This window comes from Simochromis diagramma, unplaced genomic scaffold (genome assembly GCF_900408965.1).
Source record: "Simochromis diagramma unplaced genomic scaffold, fSimDia1.1 OVJJ01000216.1, whole genome shotgun sequence".
NCBI classification, from domain to species: Eukaryota; Metazoa; Chordata; class Actinopteri; order Cichliformes; family Cichlidae; genus Simochromis; species Simochromis diagramma.
The window spans coordinates 4642380-4662862 of record NW_024386883.1 but is presented as its reverse complement, the minus strand read 5'-3'; the positions used below and the strand labels follow the sequence as shown (position 1 = coordinate 4662862).

Here is a 20483-nt window from a genome sequence, read left to right as displayed (position 1 = left end):
GTATGGCCACTTGTCAGTTCTTGAGTCAATGCGAAAATGTTTGTTACAGAAAGAAATTCAAAGAGCGTGCGAGGTATAGCGACAGTCACTGTGTTAATGGGGCCTCACGTGGGAGCTGTGTACTGGGAGATCATTACTGTAATGAGGGCAGCATGGCAGCCACATTGGCTGGGCCTCAGGCCGCTCTGTACAACTCATCCAGTGCTGAGCGGCTAACATTGATCAAGGCTCTCCTGCACAACAGCCCCGTCCTTCCCAAGTACGGAGAAATCACTATGACTTATTTAAGGAGGCCTGACCCAAAATAAGCATGCACACTCCAACTTTCCTGCAGTGTGAAACTGCTGCTGAAGACATGTTGATCCAAACAAGAAGCCATGACTCACTCACCCAGGGATAAAATGAATCAAATACCAAATGTGAAAATAGGACGCCTCATTTTAGTGCATATTGGGTCATGTACTATAGCTGTGCAACTTAAATTTTAGTCTTAACTGTGAGTATTGTCTGAATGTTAGGGGCTAACTACTGAAGATAGCACAGATACAAATGCACAAAACATCCACAGTGCCTCCCCCTTCCCCAAAAAGGTGCATGTCATTAAATGTAAAACTTGAAAATTAATAACATGAGCACATCAATAAGATCTTACAATTTGCTTTTTTTTTTTTTTTGTTAAATCAGATAAACAGCTGTGTTGTGGGCACATGGATGTATGCTTAAACATTTATAGCTACTGTCATCAATACTTTTTCATGAAAACCTGAAAAAGTGTGACTAAGAACTCTTTCTTTTCCACCAGTCATCATTGGATCATTGCAGTCTCTGCTTTTGTCCATCATACTGAAGCTTTTAAACCTAACAGTTCAGTGTCTGTCCATGGTGCTGAAATGCTGAACCTTCATGCTGAAACCAGACCCTCATTTGCTCTTCCCTACATATAGTGAATGAGACTTAATATACTTGCAGGTAGTGAGCCTTCGCGTTCTCTCTCTTCTTCACATGGCAGTTTTTTTCTAATCCCATCTTAAAATAAATATACAGCTTTTGCAGTAATCGCTGTTGTTTATATTTTATTTGACACATCCATATTTTAATTTTGAATAGGAAACCTAGTTTCCCAGAGTTAGTATTGCCTGTCAAACCATTCACTGCATACATGAATAGTTTTAAATAAAAGCCACCAATCACTGTCTAAGCAGATGTGGCAAAAGTAAACAATACAACAAGGACAGGCGATGATCATGTTGTGATCATCATGCTATTAGAAAACTGTGCATTAAATAAAATGGTTAATTTTTGTAATTGCAAGCTTTAAACAGCTACATTTATATATTTGCATACTCTATGTATGCTGTGTACTCATCAGCAAAGCAGTTTTACAGTGCATGTACTGATCCATACAAATGCCTGTAATAGTATTTGGGGTTTTTATTCCCTGGAGTATTAATACCTCAGTAAGGAGCATCAGAGCCAGTGAGAACGTTTACTGAGTGTAGATTTTCCAGGGGAAATCAGACTGCTTGTTAGAGCAGAAAGTGAAGGGAGAGGGAAGTGGAAGTGAAGCGAAGAGAGGAAGGAAAAGCATGCAGGGGAGTCAGGAGTACATAAAAAGTGTCAAAAGAAAATACAGCTTTCTTCCTCCCAGACCTATATATATATATATTTTAATGTCTTCTGGAAAGTTTTTCTTTTTTTAACTTAGAGTTTTTTTCCCTAAGCATGTGAAATGCTAATGCCTTTTACTATCGAAGGACACGATACAGTAAGAACATGCCAAGTTTTCCCTTATCATCAAGTGCTTCATTTTATCGTGTAGAAGTCAGCGTTGTCAGGCACGGACAGAGTTGCACTGCTTTGTACTCCCACCATGCATTTAGCTGCCATGTTGAGTGGCTTTGCTCTGGCTGCTTGTCAATCTGTGGCTCTTAGTGCCAGAACTAAATATGTGATGAGAGAGTGAGATGGACAGTGAGTGAGAGTGAAAGGGACAGAGAGAAAAATAGAAAGAATGAGAACTCTCTTTTGTTTAACCCGTCTCAGCTAATGCACCCCTTACTCCCACCCTCACTTGTAGTTTGTAAATCAGCTCTTTGATGCATCATGCATAGCCCATGACACCCCTATTGTCAGTCATAGCTGCTGTTAATGAGTGCCCTCTTTTCCCGCGTTTGATATTTAGATGTTTAAATGACTCAATCATACGTGGGTGGAAAACACATGGGCTAACAGAAAAGAAGACTGATCTTCTCTGGCTTTAAACCTTAGCTCTCTTGCACTTTGAACAAAAATTTGTATTCCTGTCATTGGTTTGGGTGGAAAGCAAGCCCTGCAATTTCTCATTGGACAGCTGTCAAACGCCACTGCTCCTCTATTAGTGGGTTTGCAAGCTCCAGGATTCGTCACAGTCAGGATAAAGCATTCTTTAAGTTACAGGCAAACACTTTTAAAAAGCACTCAGTCTTCATTTATTAAAATGAATAGGCCATATATTTTTCTGATGTCCTCTTTTATAGCACATTCAGAGCTATTCAGTTGTGTCTCAAGAGAGAAATGCACACAATATTTTGTCATCAATCTTAGGATCAATTATTTGATATGGAGACATTAATTTAAAAAATGGGATCACAAAACCTGTTTCTCAAGAATGGGGATGGTGAATAGACGCGGCAGATGGATGTAAACCCAACCAAACGCTGAAGTTCCAGATTAGAAAATGTGCTGTGACCCTTCAATTTTTTTTTGTTCACTATTTGAAGTGTGTTATTTATGGTGAGAATGGATGCTGTCGAGTCAGATTTATATTGAATTCACTGAATAGTGCCTGTCGGTCTTAAAGTTCAAAGAGCTTTGGAAACAGCCAGCTCTGTTTTCCTTGTCTCTCTGTCAAGCTGTCTGACAGAGATGAGGTTTGAAAAGGACATGGTCAAGGACGACAGGGTAAGGGTGTATCTTAGCAAACACTTTTACTATGCATTGTGCGTGTCCTGGGCAGCGGCTTAGTCATAATCAGACATGCTGCCACTTTCTGGTGAAACCAACGCACCCATAGTCTGATTTATTTGTGTGTACCTGGGGATGCAGACCTTGTGGATGAATTGAAGGCAAAGTTATGCAACAGATCTGCCGTATGACAAGCTTTCTTTCCTCCAACACCACAAACAAATATTAAATATGTCTGAAAAGATAAATCGCTGTCTTTTTCAGCATATTGAGAAAGGAGAACTGATGTCAAACTTGTTCTCGGGTTTCTTTGAGTACTTTGTTGTAGCATTGAGCATGATACTCCAGGGGTTGGAGTTCCTAGAGTTCCTCTTAGAGTTTTGACTAGAGGCGTTCATTTTTTCATTTGGTTAAGTGAAATGATACCCAGTTTAGCCTCATTTTTGCCCCAAAAGCCAAAATTTCTGCTATATATATATACATGTGTATGTATATATATAAAAATAATGAGCTTATATTCAGATTATGTACGGATGATCTCATGCACTTAAAAGGGTTTAAAGAGGTTTTTCTGCTCTTTGGTCTGTGCAAGAAAAGAAAAGAAATTATCGTAAGTATAGCCATCTGAGAGAACCACTACTTGTGTTTCAGACCATATTTTCTAAGGGGCAGCAGGAAGCTGGGAAGCCAAAACACTTTGTCTCAGAAAGTACCGTAGATAAATTGAAGGGCTGCATCAAGGCACAGCATAAGATAAATAAGGAAATGTGAGTTAATGTACTGCTACTTTAGTAAAGTCTGAGATTAAAACATGGAGCTGGAAATGAGCATAGTAGATCACCTTTTCCTAGCACTTCTTTAGTTATCTATAAAGCAGCAGCTTTTCTTTTATGGTACCTACAGTACTGTGCAAAGTCTTTGGCCATCCCTCATGCCTTTATATTTTGCTTCCAAGGAGCCAGACCTATAGTTTTTAAAGTTGTCTTAATCAACAGTTATGCAGACTTTCCAAAGGTCTTTCAAATTTTTTCTTTGGACGTTGGCTGCTTTTTCACTCACTTTCAGCCCAGTCCCTGTGACCATTTTCAGAGCAATGTTTATTCTTGTCTGTTAAACTGCTTAACACTGGGCTACGACTTAATAAGCCTTAAAAAGGCACCCAGCTCAAGCGATGAACTAGTGTTGGGTTTAAACATTAGACAACTTACTAAGGAACCAAGTTTAAATTGTATCTTTAGGAACTTTTTAAATAATGATGCAAAAATACATCATTTGTTCCCATTTCTTTAGTTTAATCTACATAAAAATGCCAACAGTTACACATTTTCACAGCCATGAAATAGTGTTTTCTGCACCAACAATGTAATTACTAAATAGCTTTTAGCTGAAAACTTGGCATATTTCAGTATGGTGTTCAGTGTTTCCTTATAAAAATGGACAAGTGGAGGACAAAAGAAACATCTACAAGGCATCAACAGTATCTGAATGTTATGTCCTTTAGAAATAGGAAAAAAAATCTGGATTTTTGCAATGTACTGTAAATGGTTGTGGTTATAGAATTTTTTAATGATTAGGAATTTAGCATCACAATAGGCTAGACCATCCAACTGCCAATACTCCTGTGCAGCCATTCTTATATAATGAAGAAGATCATAACCATGAAATAAAAACATTAAAAAACACAAATTAAATTTGAGCTTGCTCACCTGCCCAAGTTCAGCTTGTGTGACAGCTTGTTGGGTTTAAATGTATGTAAACCTAAGCACAAATGCTGTGCATGCTCATGCTGTGCAGGCTCTCTATGTCTCAAAGGAGCCTTTATTTAACAGGAGCTTGCAGATCTGGTGAGAGTTTGTGTTCCTGAGCTGAAACGTTTTTTCAGCCTGCGTGTTTCTGTCTGACTTGTCTTTATTTTTTACTGATAGAAATGATACTGCGAGTGTTAGTGTTCTTTTTTTGGATTTCTGCAATGTATACAATGTCACACTAATGTAACACATGCCGTTGTGTTTCTACAATGTCATACTCTTGGGAGCAGATAGAAAAGAAACAAATGAACCCTAAAACTGTAGACCGTGTGTGCACGTGTCTTTTTTTAAATGGTTTTGTGAAAAGTCCTGGATGACAGATTTTCTTTTTTTTAAAAGTTGTGTCCATGTGTCAACCATTGTAAATATTCTCTTTGTCCCCGAAGAGGTCACCAAAACTGTCAGCTACTCATTTTCCTTAAGGCCACTAAGCACACGCCAGTCAATATATGTGAATGTCTGGGTGTCTTTGTGTGTGCATATATATGTGTGTGTCTTTATTGGTGTAGGGCAGCTCAGGGTGCATTTAGCACTAAGCAAATAGCAGTGGGAGCAGTTTGGTCAGTTGTGATTAGCCGTAGAGAAGCTGAAACATTGAAGGTGACTACAGTGGCACCACTAATGCCTGTGAATGTCACTGAAGCCAGGACACAAAGTTTTAGTCTAAATTTGTGTGCTTGCCTCTGGAAACTTAGTATTCAAAGACATTCCTAAGAGATCTTTTAAGGATTGTAATGTATTTTACAGATAACAGCCAGTTTCTCTCTCTCTCTCTCTTTTTCTGGCACTCTCTCTCTCTCTCTCTCTCTCTCTCTCTCTCTCTCTCTCTCTCTCTCTCTCTCTCTCTCTCTCTCTCACACACACACACACATTCACACACACCCTTAATAGATAAGTATTCAAAGCCAGGTAAAAACTGCATTAATCTTTCTCTCTGCTTCAACAGGGGTGATTTACACTTCTGGTATCCTGGACTGTGAGACCAAAGACTCCTACTGGCTGACTGTCTGTGCCATGGACAGGGGGGTTCCACCTCTGTCAGCTTCTGTTGAAGTCTTCATCCAGGTATAGAATCCACTGCCTATTGAATCATTCTGTTAAATACATTTACCCACAGACTTTTATAGCATTGAACATAACAAGCAGATAATTTTCCCTTGTAATTTTAAGCCTTAAATGGATGTCACCATTACTAAATACACCTGGTACATGCTGCTGGTAGCAGTTTGGATGTCTTTTTGTCGTCAGAACTGCCTTATTTCTTGGAGACAGAATCAACAATGCTCTATTGGACTGAGAGCTGGTGACTGTGCAGGGCATTTGAGTACAGTAAACTCATGCCATGTCCCAAGAAACCAGTATGAGATGATTTGAACTTTGTGACATGGCAGAAGATGTGATCACTGTGATCATAAAGGGATCATCATCAGTCATCATCAATACTCAGAAAGGCAGTGGTGGTTAAACTATGTGGTGATTAAACTATGCTCTGTTTGTGGCCCAAGATATACAAAGGAAATATCTCCAAACCGTGACACCAGCAGTCTAAGCTGTTGATACAAAGCAGGGGCGTATGCTTTCATGTTTTTTAAGCCAAATTCTGACCCTGGTGAGGCCATACGGACTGTAGCCTCAGTTTCTGTTTCTTACATGGCTGGAAGGGCCCCAGTGTGGTCTTCTGCTGCTGTAGTCCATCTGCTTCGGCATTCAACCTGTTATGCATTCAGAGATGTTCTTGTATCCTTCTTTGCTGTACGGAGTGGTTATTTGAGTTACTGTTGCCTTCCTGTCAGCATATCATTTTGACCTTGTCTACATGCCTTAATGCATTGAATTGCTGCCATGTTTATGCCATGGCTGATTGGATATTTTCATTAATGAGCAGCTGAATAGATGTACAAAGGGCCAGTGAGTGTAGATACAAAACAAAAAAACAAAGTTCAAGTGATCTTTGTATGCCAAGTGCCATTAGATGACTGGTACAGCAGTCTTAGCCATCACTGAGCTTCTGTAGACAAGAAGTCTACAGGGTAAGATTGTTTTATATTCAAAATATGGTTTGCCAATGTGTTACTCCCTTAATTTCACTTCCAGCATATCCAATCGCATTTTAATTGAAAGTATACCAGTTTTAGGTCATTTCAAGTTTATCTGTGTATTTATTGTACATGGAAAAATCATATTTAGTTATACAGGGTACAGTTATGCACTTTTTATGCGTAACTTCTCGTTAACTACATTAAAATTATGTCAGGTTATAAACTTTTCAGCTTTTTTAACTGTAAAAGTAGCTTATTTTTCAATGGCAGTCACTGATAAAAGTTTACAGCCAGTCAACGTTACCCTCCAGGGTAATTTTGATGTTTATACTATAAAATTCTTGTAAAGCATTACATCCAAACAGTATGATGCCAAACGAGTGTGTTACTCTCTTGATTTCTGTACTCAGCACTCAGTCTGTAAGCAAGAGATACACTGTACGGGAATTCTCTGCTTCAAGTTTTTTCTAATTTATTTGCCCTTAAGTTTTTCCACCGTCTAAACACTCAAATACACACATAGTTGCTACATCACTGCTCCCCCTTTGGGGAAGAGTTCAGCTGTGTATAAAAGGGAAAAAAAAGACAAGCAGCCTTTTCTGGCTTCAGGATATCCACGTGTGGTTATGTCAGTGGGTGCTTTACTCCCGGCCTATTCATCACATGGAAAAATGGGGAGATTAATCAGGCACAGGTGCTTCTGTTCACCGGCTGAACTGTCTTGGCTCTCTGTGCCTTCCAGCAAATGCTCAATCAACCCACTGCTTGCCATAAATATTCTAGATCTATGCTGTTAGAAGGGAAATTAATTTGGAGTGTGACATCTTTGACATTTTCTGGCAAATATATTTCCATTTTGTGACTGATAACATATCAACCCAGACCCAGACTGATTAACAAAGATACTAAAATCACAACAGAGCAATATTACAGTGCGTGCAAATTCAGAGGGCTACTATCCATGTAGTTGTTGCCATTCCAAGATCCAACTCAAATGATGAATATTTATCGCCTTTTTCTCCTCTTTTTCTCCTCTTTTTGCTTTGTTGTTTCATGTCTTCTTTTCTTCTTTGTCTCTGCTCAGGTAGAAGATGTCAATGATAATGCTCCCCTCACCTCAGATCCTATCTACCACCCGACTATCATGGAAAACTCTCCAAAGGATGTGTCAGTCATTCGTATTCAGGCGCAAGACCCCGATCTCACTGCTATACCCAGTCGTCTGAGTTATCGTATTACTGCCGGCAACCCGCAGAATTTCTTCTCTATTAATCCAAAAACAGGTGAGGTAGTGTGTGATGTGGTACTAGTGGAGTGGAAAGGAATGATGAAAGAAAGAATGGCCTCTCATAAATGCGCTTCAGGCATTTCATTAACAAGCTGGGATTAAACAGAACAACAGATATTACACAGATACGAGCTGTATGACAGAGAACAAAGAAATGAACTGTATCTCGCGTAACAGCTTCTTCTACCTGATACTCCTCTGAGCTATTCACATGTTCTATTCACAGCAGTTATATTTGATTGCTTTTGATGATATGTATTTAAATGTTAAGCTGAAAAGGTGTAGAGTTAAAAAAAAAACCTGATGCTGGCTAAATGTTTGAGGAGTATTACTTTCAATTTGGAAATAGGATTTATTGAGATAATACCAACCCCGACAGAGGTTCACCATAAGCTCTCTATTAGATATTGGATCAGTGGAGGGTTTTAAACATACTGGGCTTATGAAATTATGCCCAGATAGCCTGTTGTTGTTTATTAAATTTGCTTAGAAATGCATGAGAAATTAAAGTCAGTGAATGTGTATAAAATATTTTGTGAAAGCATATTGTCTGCGATTAATTGAATAATTTTACTTCTATGCCAATATACTGTTATATTATAATATATCTGTTTGTGTGCAGGGATAAATTCTAATTGCGTGTTAAAACATGCTGATTTATGTATCAGTCAGTAGATATTTCATTTTTATGCAGTTTAATTGGATTGGGATGAGTGCATTTTTAAGGTGCGCCACTAATTTGGCATTGAACTCTTATAAATAATGTCAGAGTTGTGATGGATGCTTTGAGAGAGAATCAAAATAGAAACAAGAAAAAACAATCTTGTTTTGGTAATGGCGCTTATATAGCCTTGAGTCATAGACTGTTTATAGAAGACAGACGTACCCCCACCATGCTGTCAAACATTAGATTGTTGGCTGCTGTATTGGACCCAAGAAGTATTGAGGCCATCGTTTTTTGTGGGGGGTTTTTTTTTGTGAAGGAAAGGTTGAGAATCAGCTAATGATACCCATGAATAGCAAGCTTAGTTAGCAAGATTAATCTACAGTTCTTTATGATGTGAAATAGGTTATTAGTTTTGGCTAGCAGGAAAAATAAGCATAGAACCAAAAATTTTGACTGGGGATGTGTGCAACTGGTTGACTCAAGGTTTAAATGTTGCTATCCTTGCCAGTCAGTGCCAGAAATACTAGTTAATTAAGTGTACAATTTTAATTCTACAATTGCAGTCAGCAGGGCTGATGGTTGAGCCTCCATCTCTCTAACTTACTTTGTGAAAGAAAGTTGTAAACAGACGACAGTTGTTTTAAATGTGCTGTTCTGCAATACTTTAATACAACAAGAAAAAAAAGTTGCCGTATGTTAGGCTTTGTCAGGATAAACTGGAGTATAATTACATTACAAAAGCTAGGTGTACCATATTCTGCGTCTGGATTTGGGTGCTAGCATTGAAAAAAAAAAAGCAAGGCTACTGCAGCTATCAATGCTATTAGCCAAACTCTATAAACTAATCTGACTTTGTGAGTGTGCACAATGGTATACACGATGCAAAGTTCATTTAATGCATGATTTGATCAACAAAGAATGTAATTAACATTTTCATATAGCTCCTAAAATGCACATGAAATATTTGTTAGGTCAATGTTTAATTTTGTCCTTTCAAAGAAAAGGACAAAATATTTTAGAGTTTAAACAAGACAGCGCTGCAGTTGTGACTAAAAGTGACCATTCCGGTGACTAAACATTTCTTTGTGCTTAAAGTAGTAATACGAATAAAGACAAAACCTGTTATTTGTAGCAAACCTTGACTTGAGGTTTTTATGAAAAATGGATGCATGACTTTTGGAACCAGCAACTGGCAAACCCCTCGAGACTCAAGTAAAATGAGAAGTGGGCCACAATGGTCTAGTAATCAAAGATTTGGTCATTTTCAGGCTTAGTCTGGAGTCCCAACTGTCACTGCCTTAAATTTATCAGGCGATTTATCAAATTTATCACAGCTCCCCTGAGGCCACAGAAGGCTGTATATATTTCTTCACATATCTGGTAGAAGATCTGTAAATAGACTAAGTTGCAATATGCGGGAACTTTAGTTTTCTGCATTTTTTCAGATTTGTATTGCAACCTTTTAACTTTTTTGTGCACTTCTTTTTACACACGTGTGTCTGTATATGCAAAAAATCTTATTTAAACATTTACACATTTGAATTTCATATGCATTTTTAAGAATTTCTTAAAAGAAGCCTGACAACTGAATATCAGCTCGCAGATCCTTGTCAAACTCTCCCTTTACTTTTCACAGAGCTTCTGTATAAAAATGCTCTATAGTAAATATTCAGACAATCTATTTTTAAATGAATGATCAATTTATACTAATATAATGGACACATTTGAAAATTAGAAGAATCACTCAAATGTCTCTGAAGAATACAAATATAATCAAAGAAAAATAAATACATAAATGGTAAGTTTGATGTATTTCAGTTTTGGCTGTCAAGTTTGTCCCCATGCATTCTCAGTACAAGCATTGCTTGACGCTTATATTAAAGAATTATTGAAGAGGTAAAATGTTTTATTCAAATCTAGTAGGAAAAAATGTGAAGTCTTTGCAATCTCTGCCCTAGATTAAGTAGTGAGTGTTCTAATAAACAACAAAAGGAAAATTTCAGCTGTTACAAGGACAACTTTTCAGATTCAAAGAAATGTCAGTAAAGTGTTCTAAAACCAGGAGCCTATAGGTAATGCAGCAGGATCTCAGTGATCAAGATTATAATAGAAAGATTTCACTAATAATATGCTGCTGCATGTTCACCTTGTTTGTAAATGTTAGGGGAATTTCCATGTGGCGTCCTCTAATCCTCTGAATATTCCTCTATGCATTATGGCTATAATATTGACATTATGTAGGGAAATGGAGGGGGCTGAAACAGGGTGAGGGGACTAATATTGATCCTATTAGCGAGACGCTGATCCTCAAAAACTTATTACTATGTAAACTGTATCCAACACAGGCATTCTCAAACATAGGTATGGTCGAATAGTCAAAAGAATTTCCCTCCTTTTCATAATCAATTTTCCTTTGATGTTGGTGGAAAATGTCACGTACACTAGACACATAAGACATGCCATATTGAATACAATGTTCAGAAGATCGATTACAAAATATGCATCTTACTTAACCTCTTTGCTAACCTCATTTGCATACAAAAGAAAACAAGCAGTGCAATATTATATATATATATATATATATATATATATATATATATATATATATATATATATATAATTTTAGTTTTTTAATTGTGTGTGTGTAATTATGCATGACTCTCTGTTTAGGATTTTTAGAACCAAAGTAGAATTCCATCATTTAGCTTAACCCCACCCCGAAACAACAGAAAACCTTAGACACACCTTGATCAATTATTATAGATCACAAAAGCTCATAGAAATCTGTGTTTTTCATGCAAGAAGCATAAGAAGCAGCATTGCATGCTACACACTATTACAGCAGTGCAATGTTCATAGTTCAGCTGCTGATGAAAATTCAAAACAGTTAATGGAAATGGAAAATGCATCTATAAATAACATTTAAATGATCTGCATCACTTTGTCAGTTTCATTGATCTTTTTCACGAACAGTCGGACGGGTATGTGATGTAATTATCTTCTTTCCTTTCATAAAGGATAGCCACGTGTATACTACACTAAAGGAGGTAATAAAGGAAGCACTGAGGCACCGCCCCTTAATATTTCAAGAATTCAACTGAGATACTTCTGCGTCAGTTCCCTCACTCGGGAAGCTTAACTGTTTGACTGCAAAATGTTGTGTACCTGTAACAGTGAGTCAGAGTGAGTCATTGTGAATGTTTTAAAGTACCACTGATGTTAATGCTGTCAGTGCAGGTTCAAAATTATACTCAGTTAATTTACTTTTCAGCAGATTACAATACACATGCAAGAGCTGTATCTACAAATAATGTGTGTATGTGTCAGAGAGAAAAGAGACTCTGTGTGGTCATTTAATCAATGGATTAATTGGTTACAGCTTTGTTGGGTCTGTTGCAGTGAGTCAATAGAGATGACGCCACAACTGCAACATACAGCTGTATAAAAATAATTTGCCTTTGTGTGTATGATTGTGCGTTTCTGTGTGTGTGTGTGTGTGTGTGTAAGCTGTATTTCTTTTGTGCCAGTGTGCATGTCACAGGGGAGAGTTTCTAGCCATCTGAGCCCAGTTTTCTGTCTCTGTCTAAAGACCCACAGTATTCTGTTATCTGTTACTCATTAATTTTATACATAGAAACTCATTGATGACAGTATTGTTTCCAGTGTGATAAATGAACTACAAAAGACACACTGGGTTCCACCAGCTTGCCAAAGCCCATTAAATAACACAAAAAATATGTTTTCTTTTGTGGATAAACTTGACTCTGCAGCTTTAGGAAAACAGTCACAAGGTTTGAATTTGAATGCATCATTACCATAATTTCTATTGTTTTGTGAGTGACAGTGCCACCGTGTTAGTTTGGTAATAAGACATGCATGAATGGGGAGATGCATTCAGTTTAAATCAATCCTCACTGTTTGCACAGTCAGAAACTTTCCATGTACCAGAGTGATTTCATTGGATAAACAAAATCTAGCTGATTGATTTGCTTTCAGGATGCAAGTGGCAGCAAAAACTATGAACCTGAACTGCTGAAAAACTTCTTGAAGTTTTAGATTGTTTTTCAAAACTAGGTTTGGGGTGCTTCAAAGTAATATATTTTTCAGGTTTACTCTGGAAGTGTCATTTTGATGGGTTTGAGGTAGCACAACAATTCCCAAAATGTATTGAAGCCAAACTTTGAATGAGTGCAAAGTGTGTAAATGTGCTGTGACAGCTTACAGTGCTGTCAGTTTGTCTCTGGCTGAGTGAGTGAAGCCTACCTCCTTTGGGGAGGAAAACAGAATAGATAAGTGTTGACACAGGGTGTTAGATGGAGTGCTTCTCGTAAAATCACGCATGTTTGCAGAGTGCCATGGTGGCTGTGTGACCTTTTTTTTAAACAACCTTCTGTTTGATTGAATTGGTTTTGTTATGCCAGACACTTGGGTACACACACACACACACACACACACACACACACACACACACACACACATATATACATATATATATATATATATATATATATATATATATATATATATATATATATATATATATATATATATATGTATGTGTGTGTGTGTGTGTGTGTGTGTGTGTGTGTGTATGTGTATATATGTGTATATATATAGCCTGAAAATGACCATATGTATGTCTTGCCCTATGGTGTGAGGACGATCATGAGGAAGTTTGTGGATCAGCCTAAATCTAGCCTAAATCTTATTAATGTTCTTTAAGTGGGAAATACACCCCTCATAACACAGTATGTAATTTTGGATTGCCCACAAGGTTCCACTGCTCATGAAGGCAGATACAGGCCCAACTCAGTTTGTCAGTGGACATTTAAATGATTCAGAGAAGGCTTGGTAGAAAGTGCTGTGGTCAGAAGAAACCAGAATCAACCTTTTTGACATCATGTGAAATGCTGAGTCTGACCCAAAAAACACAGACCCCCTCAGTCATTTATGGAGGTGGAAACATTATGCATTGGGACTGTTTTTCTGGTATGGAACAACTTCTCTGCATTGAGGGGCCAATTGACAGGGCCACGTAGCATAAAATCACGGATGAGAACCTTCCCTGAGCCAGCACACTGATGAACATGGGTTGTGGATGGGTCTTCCAACATGACACTGACTCAAAACAGGCCACCAAAGTAACAAAGGAGTAGCTAAACGGGAAGTACATTAAGGTCTTGCCTAGCAACTCTCCAGACCTCAATTCTATAGAAAATCTGTGGAGGGAACTGAAATCTTGGAGTTGCCAAGTGTCAGCTATAGGATTGTCTGTAGAAAGTGTCTGTAAAGAGGAATGAGCCAAAATCCCTCTTGAGCAACGCAGTATCACGGACAAATGTGTAATAGACATGCCAGTCCACCGTATCCAGTTCACAAATACATATTTCACTTAATGACATTCAAATCACTTTAGAATTTGAAGGTTTTTCTTCAGTATTTTTAGTTTTTTGTCTTTCTCTATTAAAATGAAACGAACCATAAAAGTTGTTCATTTCTTTGTGAGTGAACCAACTTAAAAATTTATCAGAGGACCAAATAATTATTTCCCCCACTGTAAATATTCTACTTATGAATTCTCCCCATTGAATTCTTCCTGATTAGCAGACACGTGACAAGAAGGTTGGCAACAAAATGTAAACACATTATAGAAAATTTTAAATAAAAAGGGACGTGTAAAAAAAAGCATGTTTTCCACATTATGTTCCAATATCAAACAATAGAGGGAACCAATGCCACTTAAATAATGTATTGCTGTTGTATCCATCACGTTAACCTTGTTGATTTTTATTTTATAACATAAAGCAAAACCTGTCACTTTTGTGTAATATGTAAAAACAAAAAGTCATAATTTGTCATTGGATCAAACTATCTTTGGGAAAATTACAATCTTTCTAATGAATCGTTTGATTTTGATTTCTACATCTTAAAGGGATTTTAAAAAAAAGGAAGATGTTCCAGTATGAATACTTCAAACTTGAAATTAAAAATTTGTTTTTTTTAGTGTAGCTCGAATTAGAAAATAAATGAGGTGTTATGCGGGTAAGAAGAAAGCGGTGAACTGAAGTTTGTATAATGATTTAAGACAGACCACTGGACCATCACTTTTTGTGTGTGCATGTGAAAGTATGGGTGGTGAATTTTCAAATTATTGCTTCTTTGTCCAATTAAAACTGAGTGTAGTATGACTGCAGATGTGCTGCAAGCTGTAGATCATTGATTTTTATCAGAGTTGTTATTCGCGCCGTGTTCTGCTGAACAAGCCCCTCCTCCTCCTTCCAGTCTGTCTCCCAGAGCTCATGACCGCTGCTCTAGATTTACTCCTAATTTGCTTAATTGAAGTTAGCCTGCATAACAAGCTCAAGGTGACACTGTGATATGTGCAAGCTTGGGAATGTGTGAATGTGTGTGTGTGTGTGAGAGTGTGTGGTGTGTATGTGTGCGCACACCAGGATTTTAGTCTACCCATTGAGCGTTTACTGCACAGCATTTTAGGCACCCAGACTAATCCTACCCCTCTGCAACGCTTCATTACACCGAAACAAAAACACTCAAGCACCACCAGTCACCAGTCAAGCACACTTGCTCTAATAACTTCACATAAAAGTGCACGCAGAGGGATTTCTGTAATATATACTTTTTAGTTATTGTGTGTGTGCGCTGTGTATATGGATGTCATTAGTTGCACAGACATGCTGTTACTCTTTAATTATAAGCACCTGCTGTGAGTGAAAAAAAGGATACTGCAGTACAATGAAGAGAAATGTTTTTTTTTACTGAAACAAGAATCATCAGTGACTTTTTCCCTTTTGCATTTGTTTGTGCATCTTGGGGTAAAATAGCTCCAGGCTAAGACAAATGTTGACTTACGGTATCTTAATGTCCCGAATCTGCTTATAGATCAATGCTTATGTTTCTTCCTTAGTTTCCTTGTTTGTACGAGTAATGTCTGAGGAGCTTTTTGTTTTATTTCCAAAGTTTTTACTGACTGAATCTGGCAGTTATTAAGCAAATTCAGTTACTTTGCTGGGGCTTACCTTCCTATTAGGGACAAAAAGCATGTGGCCTCATTGTAAATCATTTAGGCAGGCAGCGTTTTGGATTAGCATTGGGAAAGGTTTCCAGGAATTGAAAGCTAATCAATATAGCATACTATGAAAAATCCTCAGCTACTATGAACTAAGTGAAAACATGGCTGTATTTGCATATATGTGTGTGGGGGGGGGGGGCTTTTTAGTTGTATAATGAAAGAACGTTAATAGTTAAATCAAATGATAGGAAAAAAAATAGCATCAAGAGAATATGAAGTTGCCATTGTGTCTGATTTCCAGTGAAGCCTGATACAGTTTGTCACACCATCCAACCATCATCTGAATGAAGCTGATCGATCAAAGCTATTATGTCCTGGTGGCTTGAAAGCCAACTAAATGACCCTCAGTTATCCAGTACCGTTTGTGCTGAATGTGAATGGCTCAGTTGGGGTTGTAGTATATAGTTTTTTTTGGTGATGCTTACATGCATGCGGGCTTACACATGCATAAATAAAGTGACTCTAATGACAGATATATATTTTTTTTCTATAAAGCCAGTGCATATTGTCATGTACAGTAAATGTATAGTGCAAGCAATAAAAGCAGTTTTTATTTGTTATATACAACTTTGCTTTTCTTTTTCTTTTTTTAAAAATGATTTTTAGGTCTGATCACAACAACAGCGAGGAAACTGGACAGAGAACAACAAGCTGAACACTTTTTAGAGGTACAGTAAAAGCTGAACCGTATTCATAGGTTCATATTGATATTATTTATCCAGGCCTGCCACTTGCCATAACCTACTATTAACAAAGACAGGGTGGAGGACAACCCTGGCAGACCCTCAAGGCTCCATAAACTGTGATGAATGGCTGTAGTTTTGGGCCCCAGGTTTGGGATTTTCTAAATGTAATCATTCATCATTGGTTATCTTCTCCACTCAGGACGGGAACAGGGAGGAGAGGAGTTGGTCTGCCCAGCATTTGATAAGTGCAGACACTAGGCATACAGATAGCTGGGTGATTACCATTTCTGTTGCTCCTGCAGCTCTGCATACAGATGAACCTGATAATCACAGATTCTTGACTTTGTGGACATGAACAAACTTTTATTCCCCCACACTTCGCTTACAACTTATTAAATGCCATTGAATTTACGAGCACTTTGCCTTTCTACAAAATGGAATGAAATGACCTGCAGTTGACCCACACGATTGCACCTGTGCGCTTTTGTTATGTGTTCTATTGTATGCCCGAATTGCCAATTGAGTTGTCCAGACTCATGCTGCCTTGTTTAGCTCCCATACTTAATAAATGTATGGCAGCACACTACAAAGTGAAAGAAACAGTAGAGAGAAAACTGCCATCAATAGAAAGAAAATATATTATTGTGGCCAACTTGGAAAGAAACAAGTAAAGAAGTCTTTGTTAAAACATTGTTCTGAATACCACCCATGCATGCCACCCACTGCTCAGCCTGACTGCTTATGCTGTCTGTAATTAATAGCCTAGTGAAGAGTCAGGCTGGCAGCAATGGTGTTCACCCCTATCTGATCCAATTGATCCGTGATCAGCCCTCTGCCACCGCCTCCAGGGGATCAATAATACAAAGAGATTTCCCGTGAGCTCAGCTCCACGTGGCCCTGCCCTCACACAGCATGAGCAAGATTTACGATATCAATAAAATGTATGTGCTCCCTAGTAAAATCCCATGCATTTGTGTGCTTGTGTTCACGTTTTTCCCAGATTACAGTAATAGATGGCCCGGTGACCACACGCCAATCTACTGTGTGGGTCATAGTTCACGTCCAGGATGAGAACGACAACCCGCCCACCTTCCCAGAGGTCACCTACCGCATCAGCTTGCCCGAGCGAGACAGGAACAAACGCGGGGAACCCGTGTACCGTGTCTTCGCTTACGACCGTGATTATGGCGCCAATAGCAACATCACCTACAGCATCATTAGCGGTAACGAGGACGAAAAGTTCAGTATCGACCCCAGGACTGCTATGGTGTCGTCAAAGAAGATGGTGACAGCAGGCAGCTATGACATCCTCACTGTGAGTCTCTCATATCAAATATAAAAGCTATCCTCGTTTTTAAAAGGAAAGCCTGTATTTTAAATCTGTGGGGAGATATGGCAGACAAAAGCCAGCACTCAGTAACAACAGTCTAAATTGCTGAAACGGCCTTCCTTGAGATAAGACTTTAAGGCACAGTGCTGCTTTTTTTCCATGTCTTGAGTGCTGCGTTTTCAATTCCGTTTCTTACAAACTAATCACAGCCAGTGTGCGCTTGTTAGCTCCTAAGGCTCTGCTTTCAGGGAAAGTTGGCAGAAGCAAACGCAGTAACTTTGCCATGTTTCATCAGGCAAAAGCCCAGGTACTGGAGCACACACATTATTCTATTGCCAATAAATTCAGCAGCAGAGTGGAGGGGTTGTGGGGTGGAGTGGTGTCGATGGATACTAGGTGGCATGATAAATCTTAGTTGATCTAGCATGAAAGGGTAGTTGTGGTCAGACTAATATTACAAACAAACAAAAATTGCATTTTTTGCATCCATATTTATGCACTGGCCAAACTAGTATTGTATTTGTGTTGGGTGTGAAAAAGGCAGACCAAGCTGAGTAGTGAGGCTCATCTCATTAATCTGCATTTGTTGGGATCAAAGTTTTTGTATGGATGGGATGTTATTGCTAGGCTATAGATGTAGTTAATCCACTCTAGGGGCAGTCAGTCAGTGCAGTGGTGATCAGTATAGATTATGATTGTAGGTTTCGTGGTCTATGAAGTGGAGAGGAAAGAATTCTAATGTACTCAAAGTTTTTGGTTGGCCTGAATACGTGCATACTAATACCTTAGCAAGTAGTAGTAAGTCCTCCATTTGCTTGTGTTGGTATGGTGGCCCTGAAAGGTCAAATGCATTGCAACTCAAAAAACAGAAAATAAAAAAACACTGTAAAATCAGACAAAACACAACAGAAATGGAAAGAAAATTAAGCAAAAATCATGAAACAAAATAAAAGTGTTTCTAGAGGGACACAATAATGTGACGGAACTACTGCAAAGAGTAAACGGCTAATACCAAACGTGTATCTACAATATTATATGAATCATGTGATTTTAATGCACATATTGATATGCAGCTTTTTCTTCTTTACATTACCGATGAACCCTCTGCTTTGTTTGAGTGTGTCTCAGTGCAGTCCTTCGTTTGTTTTGGTTTCTCTCACTCTCACAGCTTGTTTTGTTTCATGATTTGTTTTTTGTTTGTTTGTTTGTTTTTTTTTTATATTTCTGTTGTTTTTCATTCAGCACCCTGAGGCAACTGAAATTGTCATTTGTCTATTTGCTGGTGGTTTCATAAGTTGCAGTCCATTTGATCTCTCAGGGTTACCGTACTAATTTATCTATATTGTTCCTTCTCTTAGATAAAAGCGGAGGACGGTGGCGATCCGCCATTATGGTCTACTGTTAAACTTCATGTAGAGTGGATTCGTAAACCTGCCCCCTCACCAGTGTCCCTACTGTTCACCCAGCGGTACTACAATTTCTCAATTTCGGAGACAGCTACTGTTGCCCAGCCAGTGGGAGTCGTGGCTATCAGCCAGTCCAGCACACCTGTCTGGTTCACTATCATTGGTAAGAAAATTAATATAAGATGCTGAACTAACAGAGAGCCAAAGGACAGTACATACTCTGAATTTTCTCATAAAAGTGTCCTGGTTACACTAATGAAAAGTTACAAAGTGTTTCTTGATAGTGAGTTAGTAATAAATTGTTCTAGTTTTCATCATTATTGTCTTGACTCTGGTAAAAAAAAAAAACAGATCTCCTCCCTGGTTTTTAATAGAACAACTAAGGAATATTAATTTTTATTTGATAGTTAACATTAAATAAAAATATAGAGCTGTTAAAACAGGAAAATATGTTTAATATTTAATTGTTCTTTTTTTAATAGACAGAGAAAATGCAATGTGCAAATGTTTTTCCCAGTTCATTCTTAGTGTTAATGTTAGATGAGTAATCGTACAGAAAAGGTTATTCATATTTCAGATAGTTTTAAAAAATAAAAGCATTGGGGATATTTTATTTCAAACTTCCAGAAGTAAGCTCTTATCAACCACCCTTAGCTTAAGTATTCTAATGAAAAGTCAATTTGTATCACTTAGTGACACATATATATGTAAAAATGTCAAGAGGTCAACTTTGCAGTGCTGTATATAAATCATCCACCCTTTGATCACAGGGATATCCAGACTTCATGAATATTTATATTCTCTTTTTTCTTTCCTCTCTCTCACCTTTAAGGCGGGCGCCCTGCCAGAGAAATGTTCTACATTCCTCAGAATGCATGTGGAAGAAACTGCTCGCTTGACACAGGTCGGGTCAAAGCTAATTTTGCCACACCTTTTCCCCCAAATGCTGCAGGTTTGAAGAAATTAAGGAAATCAAGGAAATGTAGCACGCAGTTCCATGACCTTGTTTAGCCAAAGGTAGAAGTGATCGATCTGAGTTTGGAATAGTAATCTCACACAGCTCCACTAATACTATGCGGTATCATTATCTCTGCCCACACAAGACAGGTTTGTGCTATTAGTTCAGCTACATTGTAGCTACTTTGGAAAGTTGCTGCATTTCTGATAGAAGCAGCCTGTAATGATACTGCTCCCCCTTCCATAAGGCCTCCATACAGTATTTTTAT

General features: G+C 38.1%; 1 protein-coding gene across 1 annotated transcript in view; it reads left to right on the top strand.

The window, feature by feature from the left end:
- LOC120734386 (protocadherin Fat 3) overlaps nt 1-20483 on the top strand; it is a 70160-nt gene that overhangs the window by 5836 nt on the left and 43841 nt on the right. Inside the window, exons 5-10 of the mRNA XM_040033188.1 lie at nt 5698-5816; nt 7875-8073; nt 16442-16503; nt 17522-17836; nt 19210-19420; nt 20090-20161. Of these exons, the coding sequence (XP_039889122.1) occupies nt 5698-5816; nt 7875-8073; nt 16442-16503; nt 17522-17836; nt 19210-19420; nt 20090-20161 (978 nt within the window). The remainder of the gene's footprint in view (nt 1-5697; nt 5817-7874; nt 8074-16441; nt 16504-17521; nt 17837-19209; nt 19421-20089; nt 20162-20483) is intronic.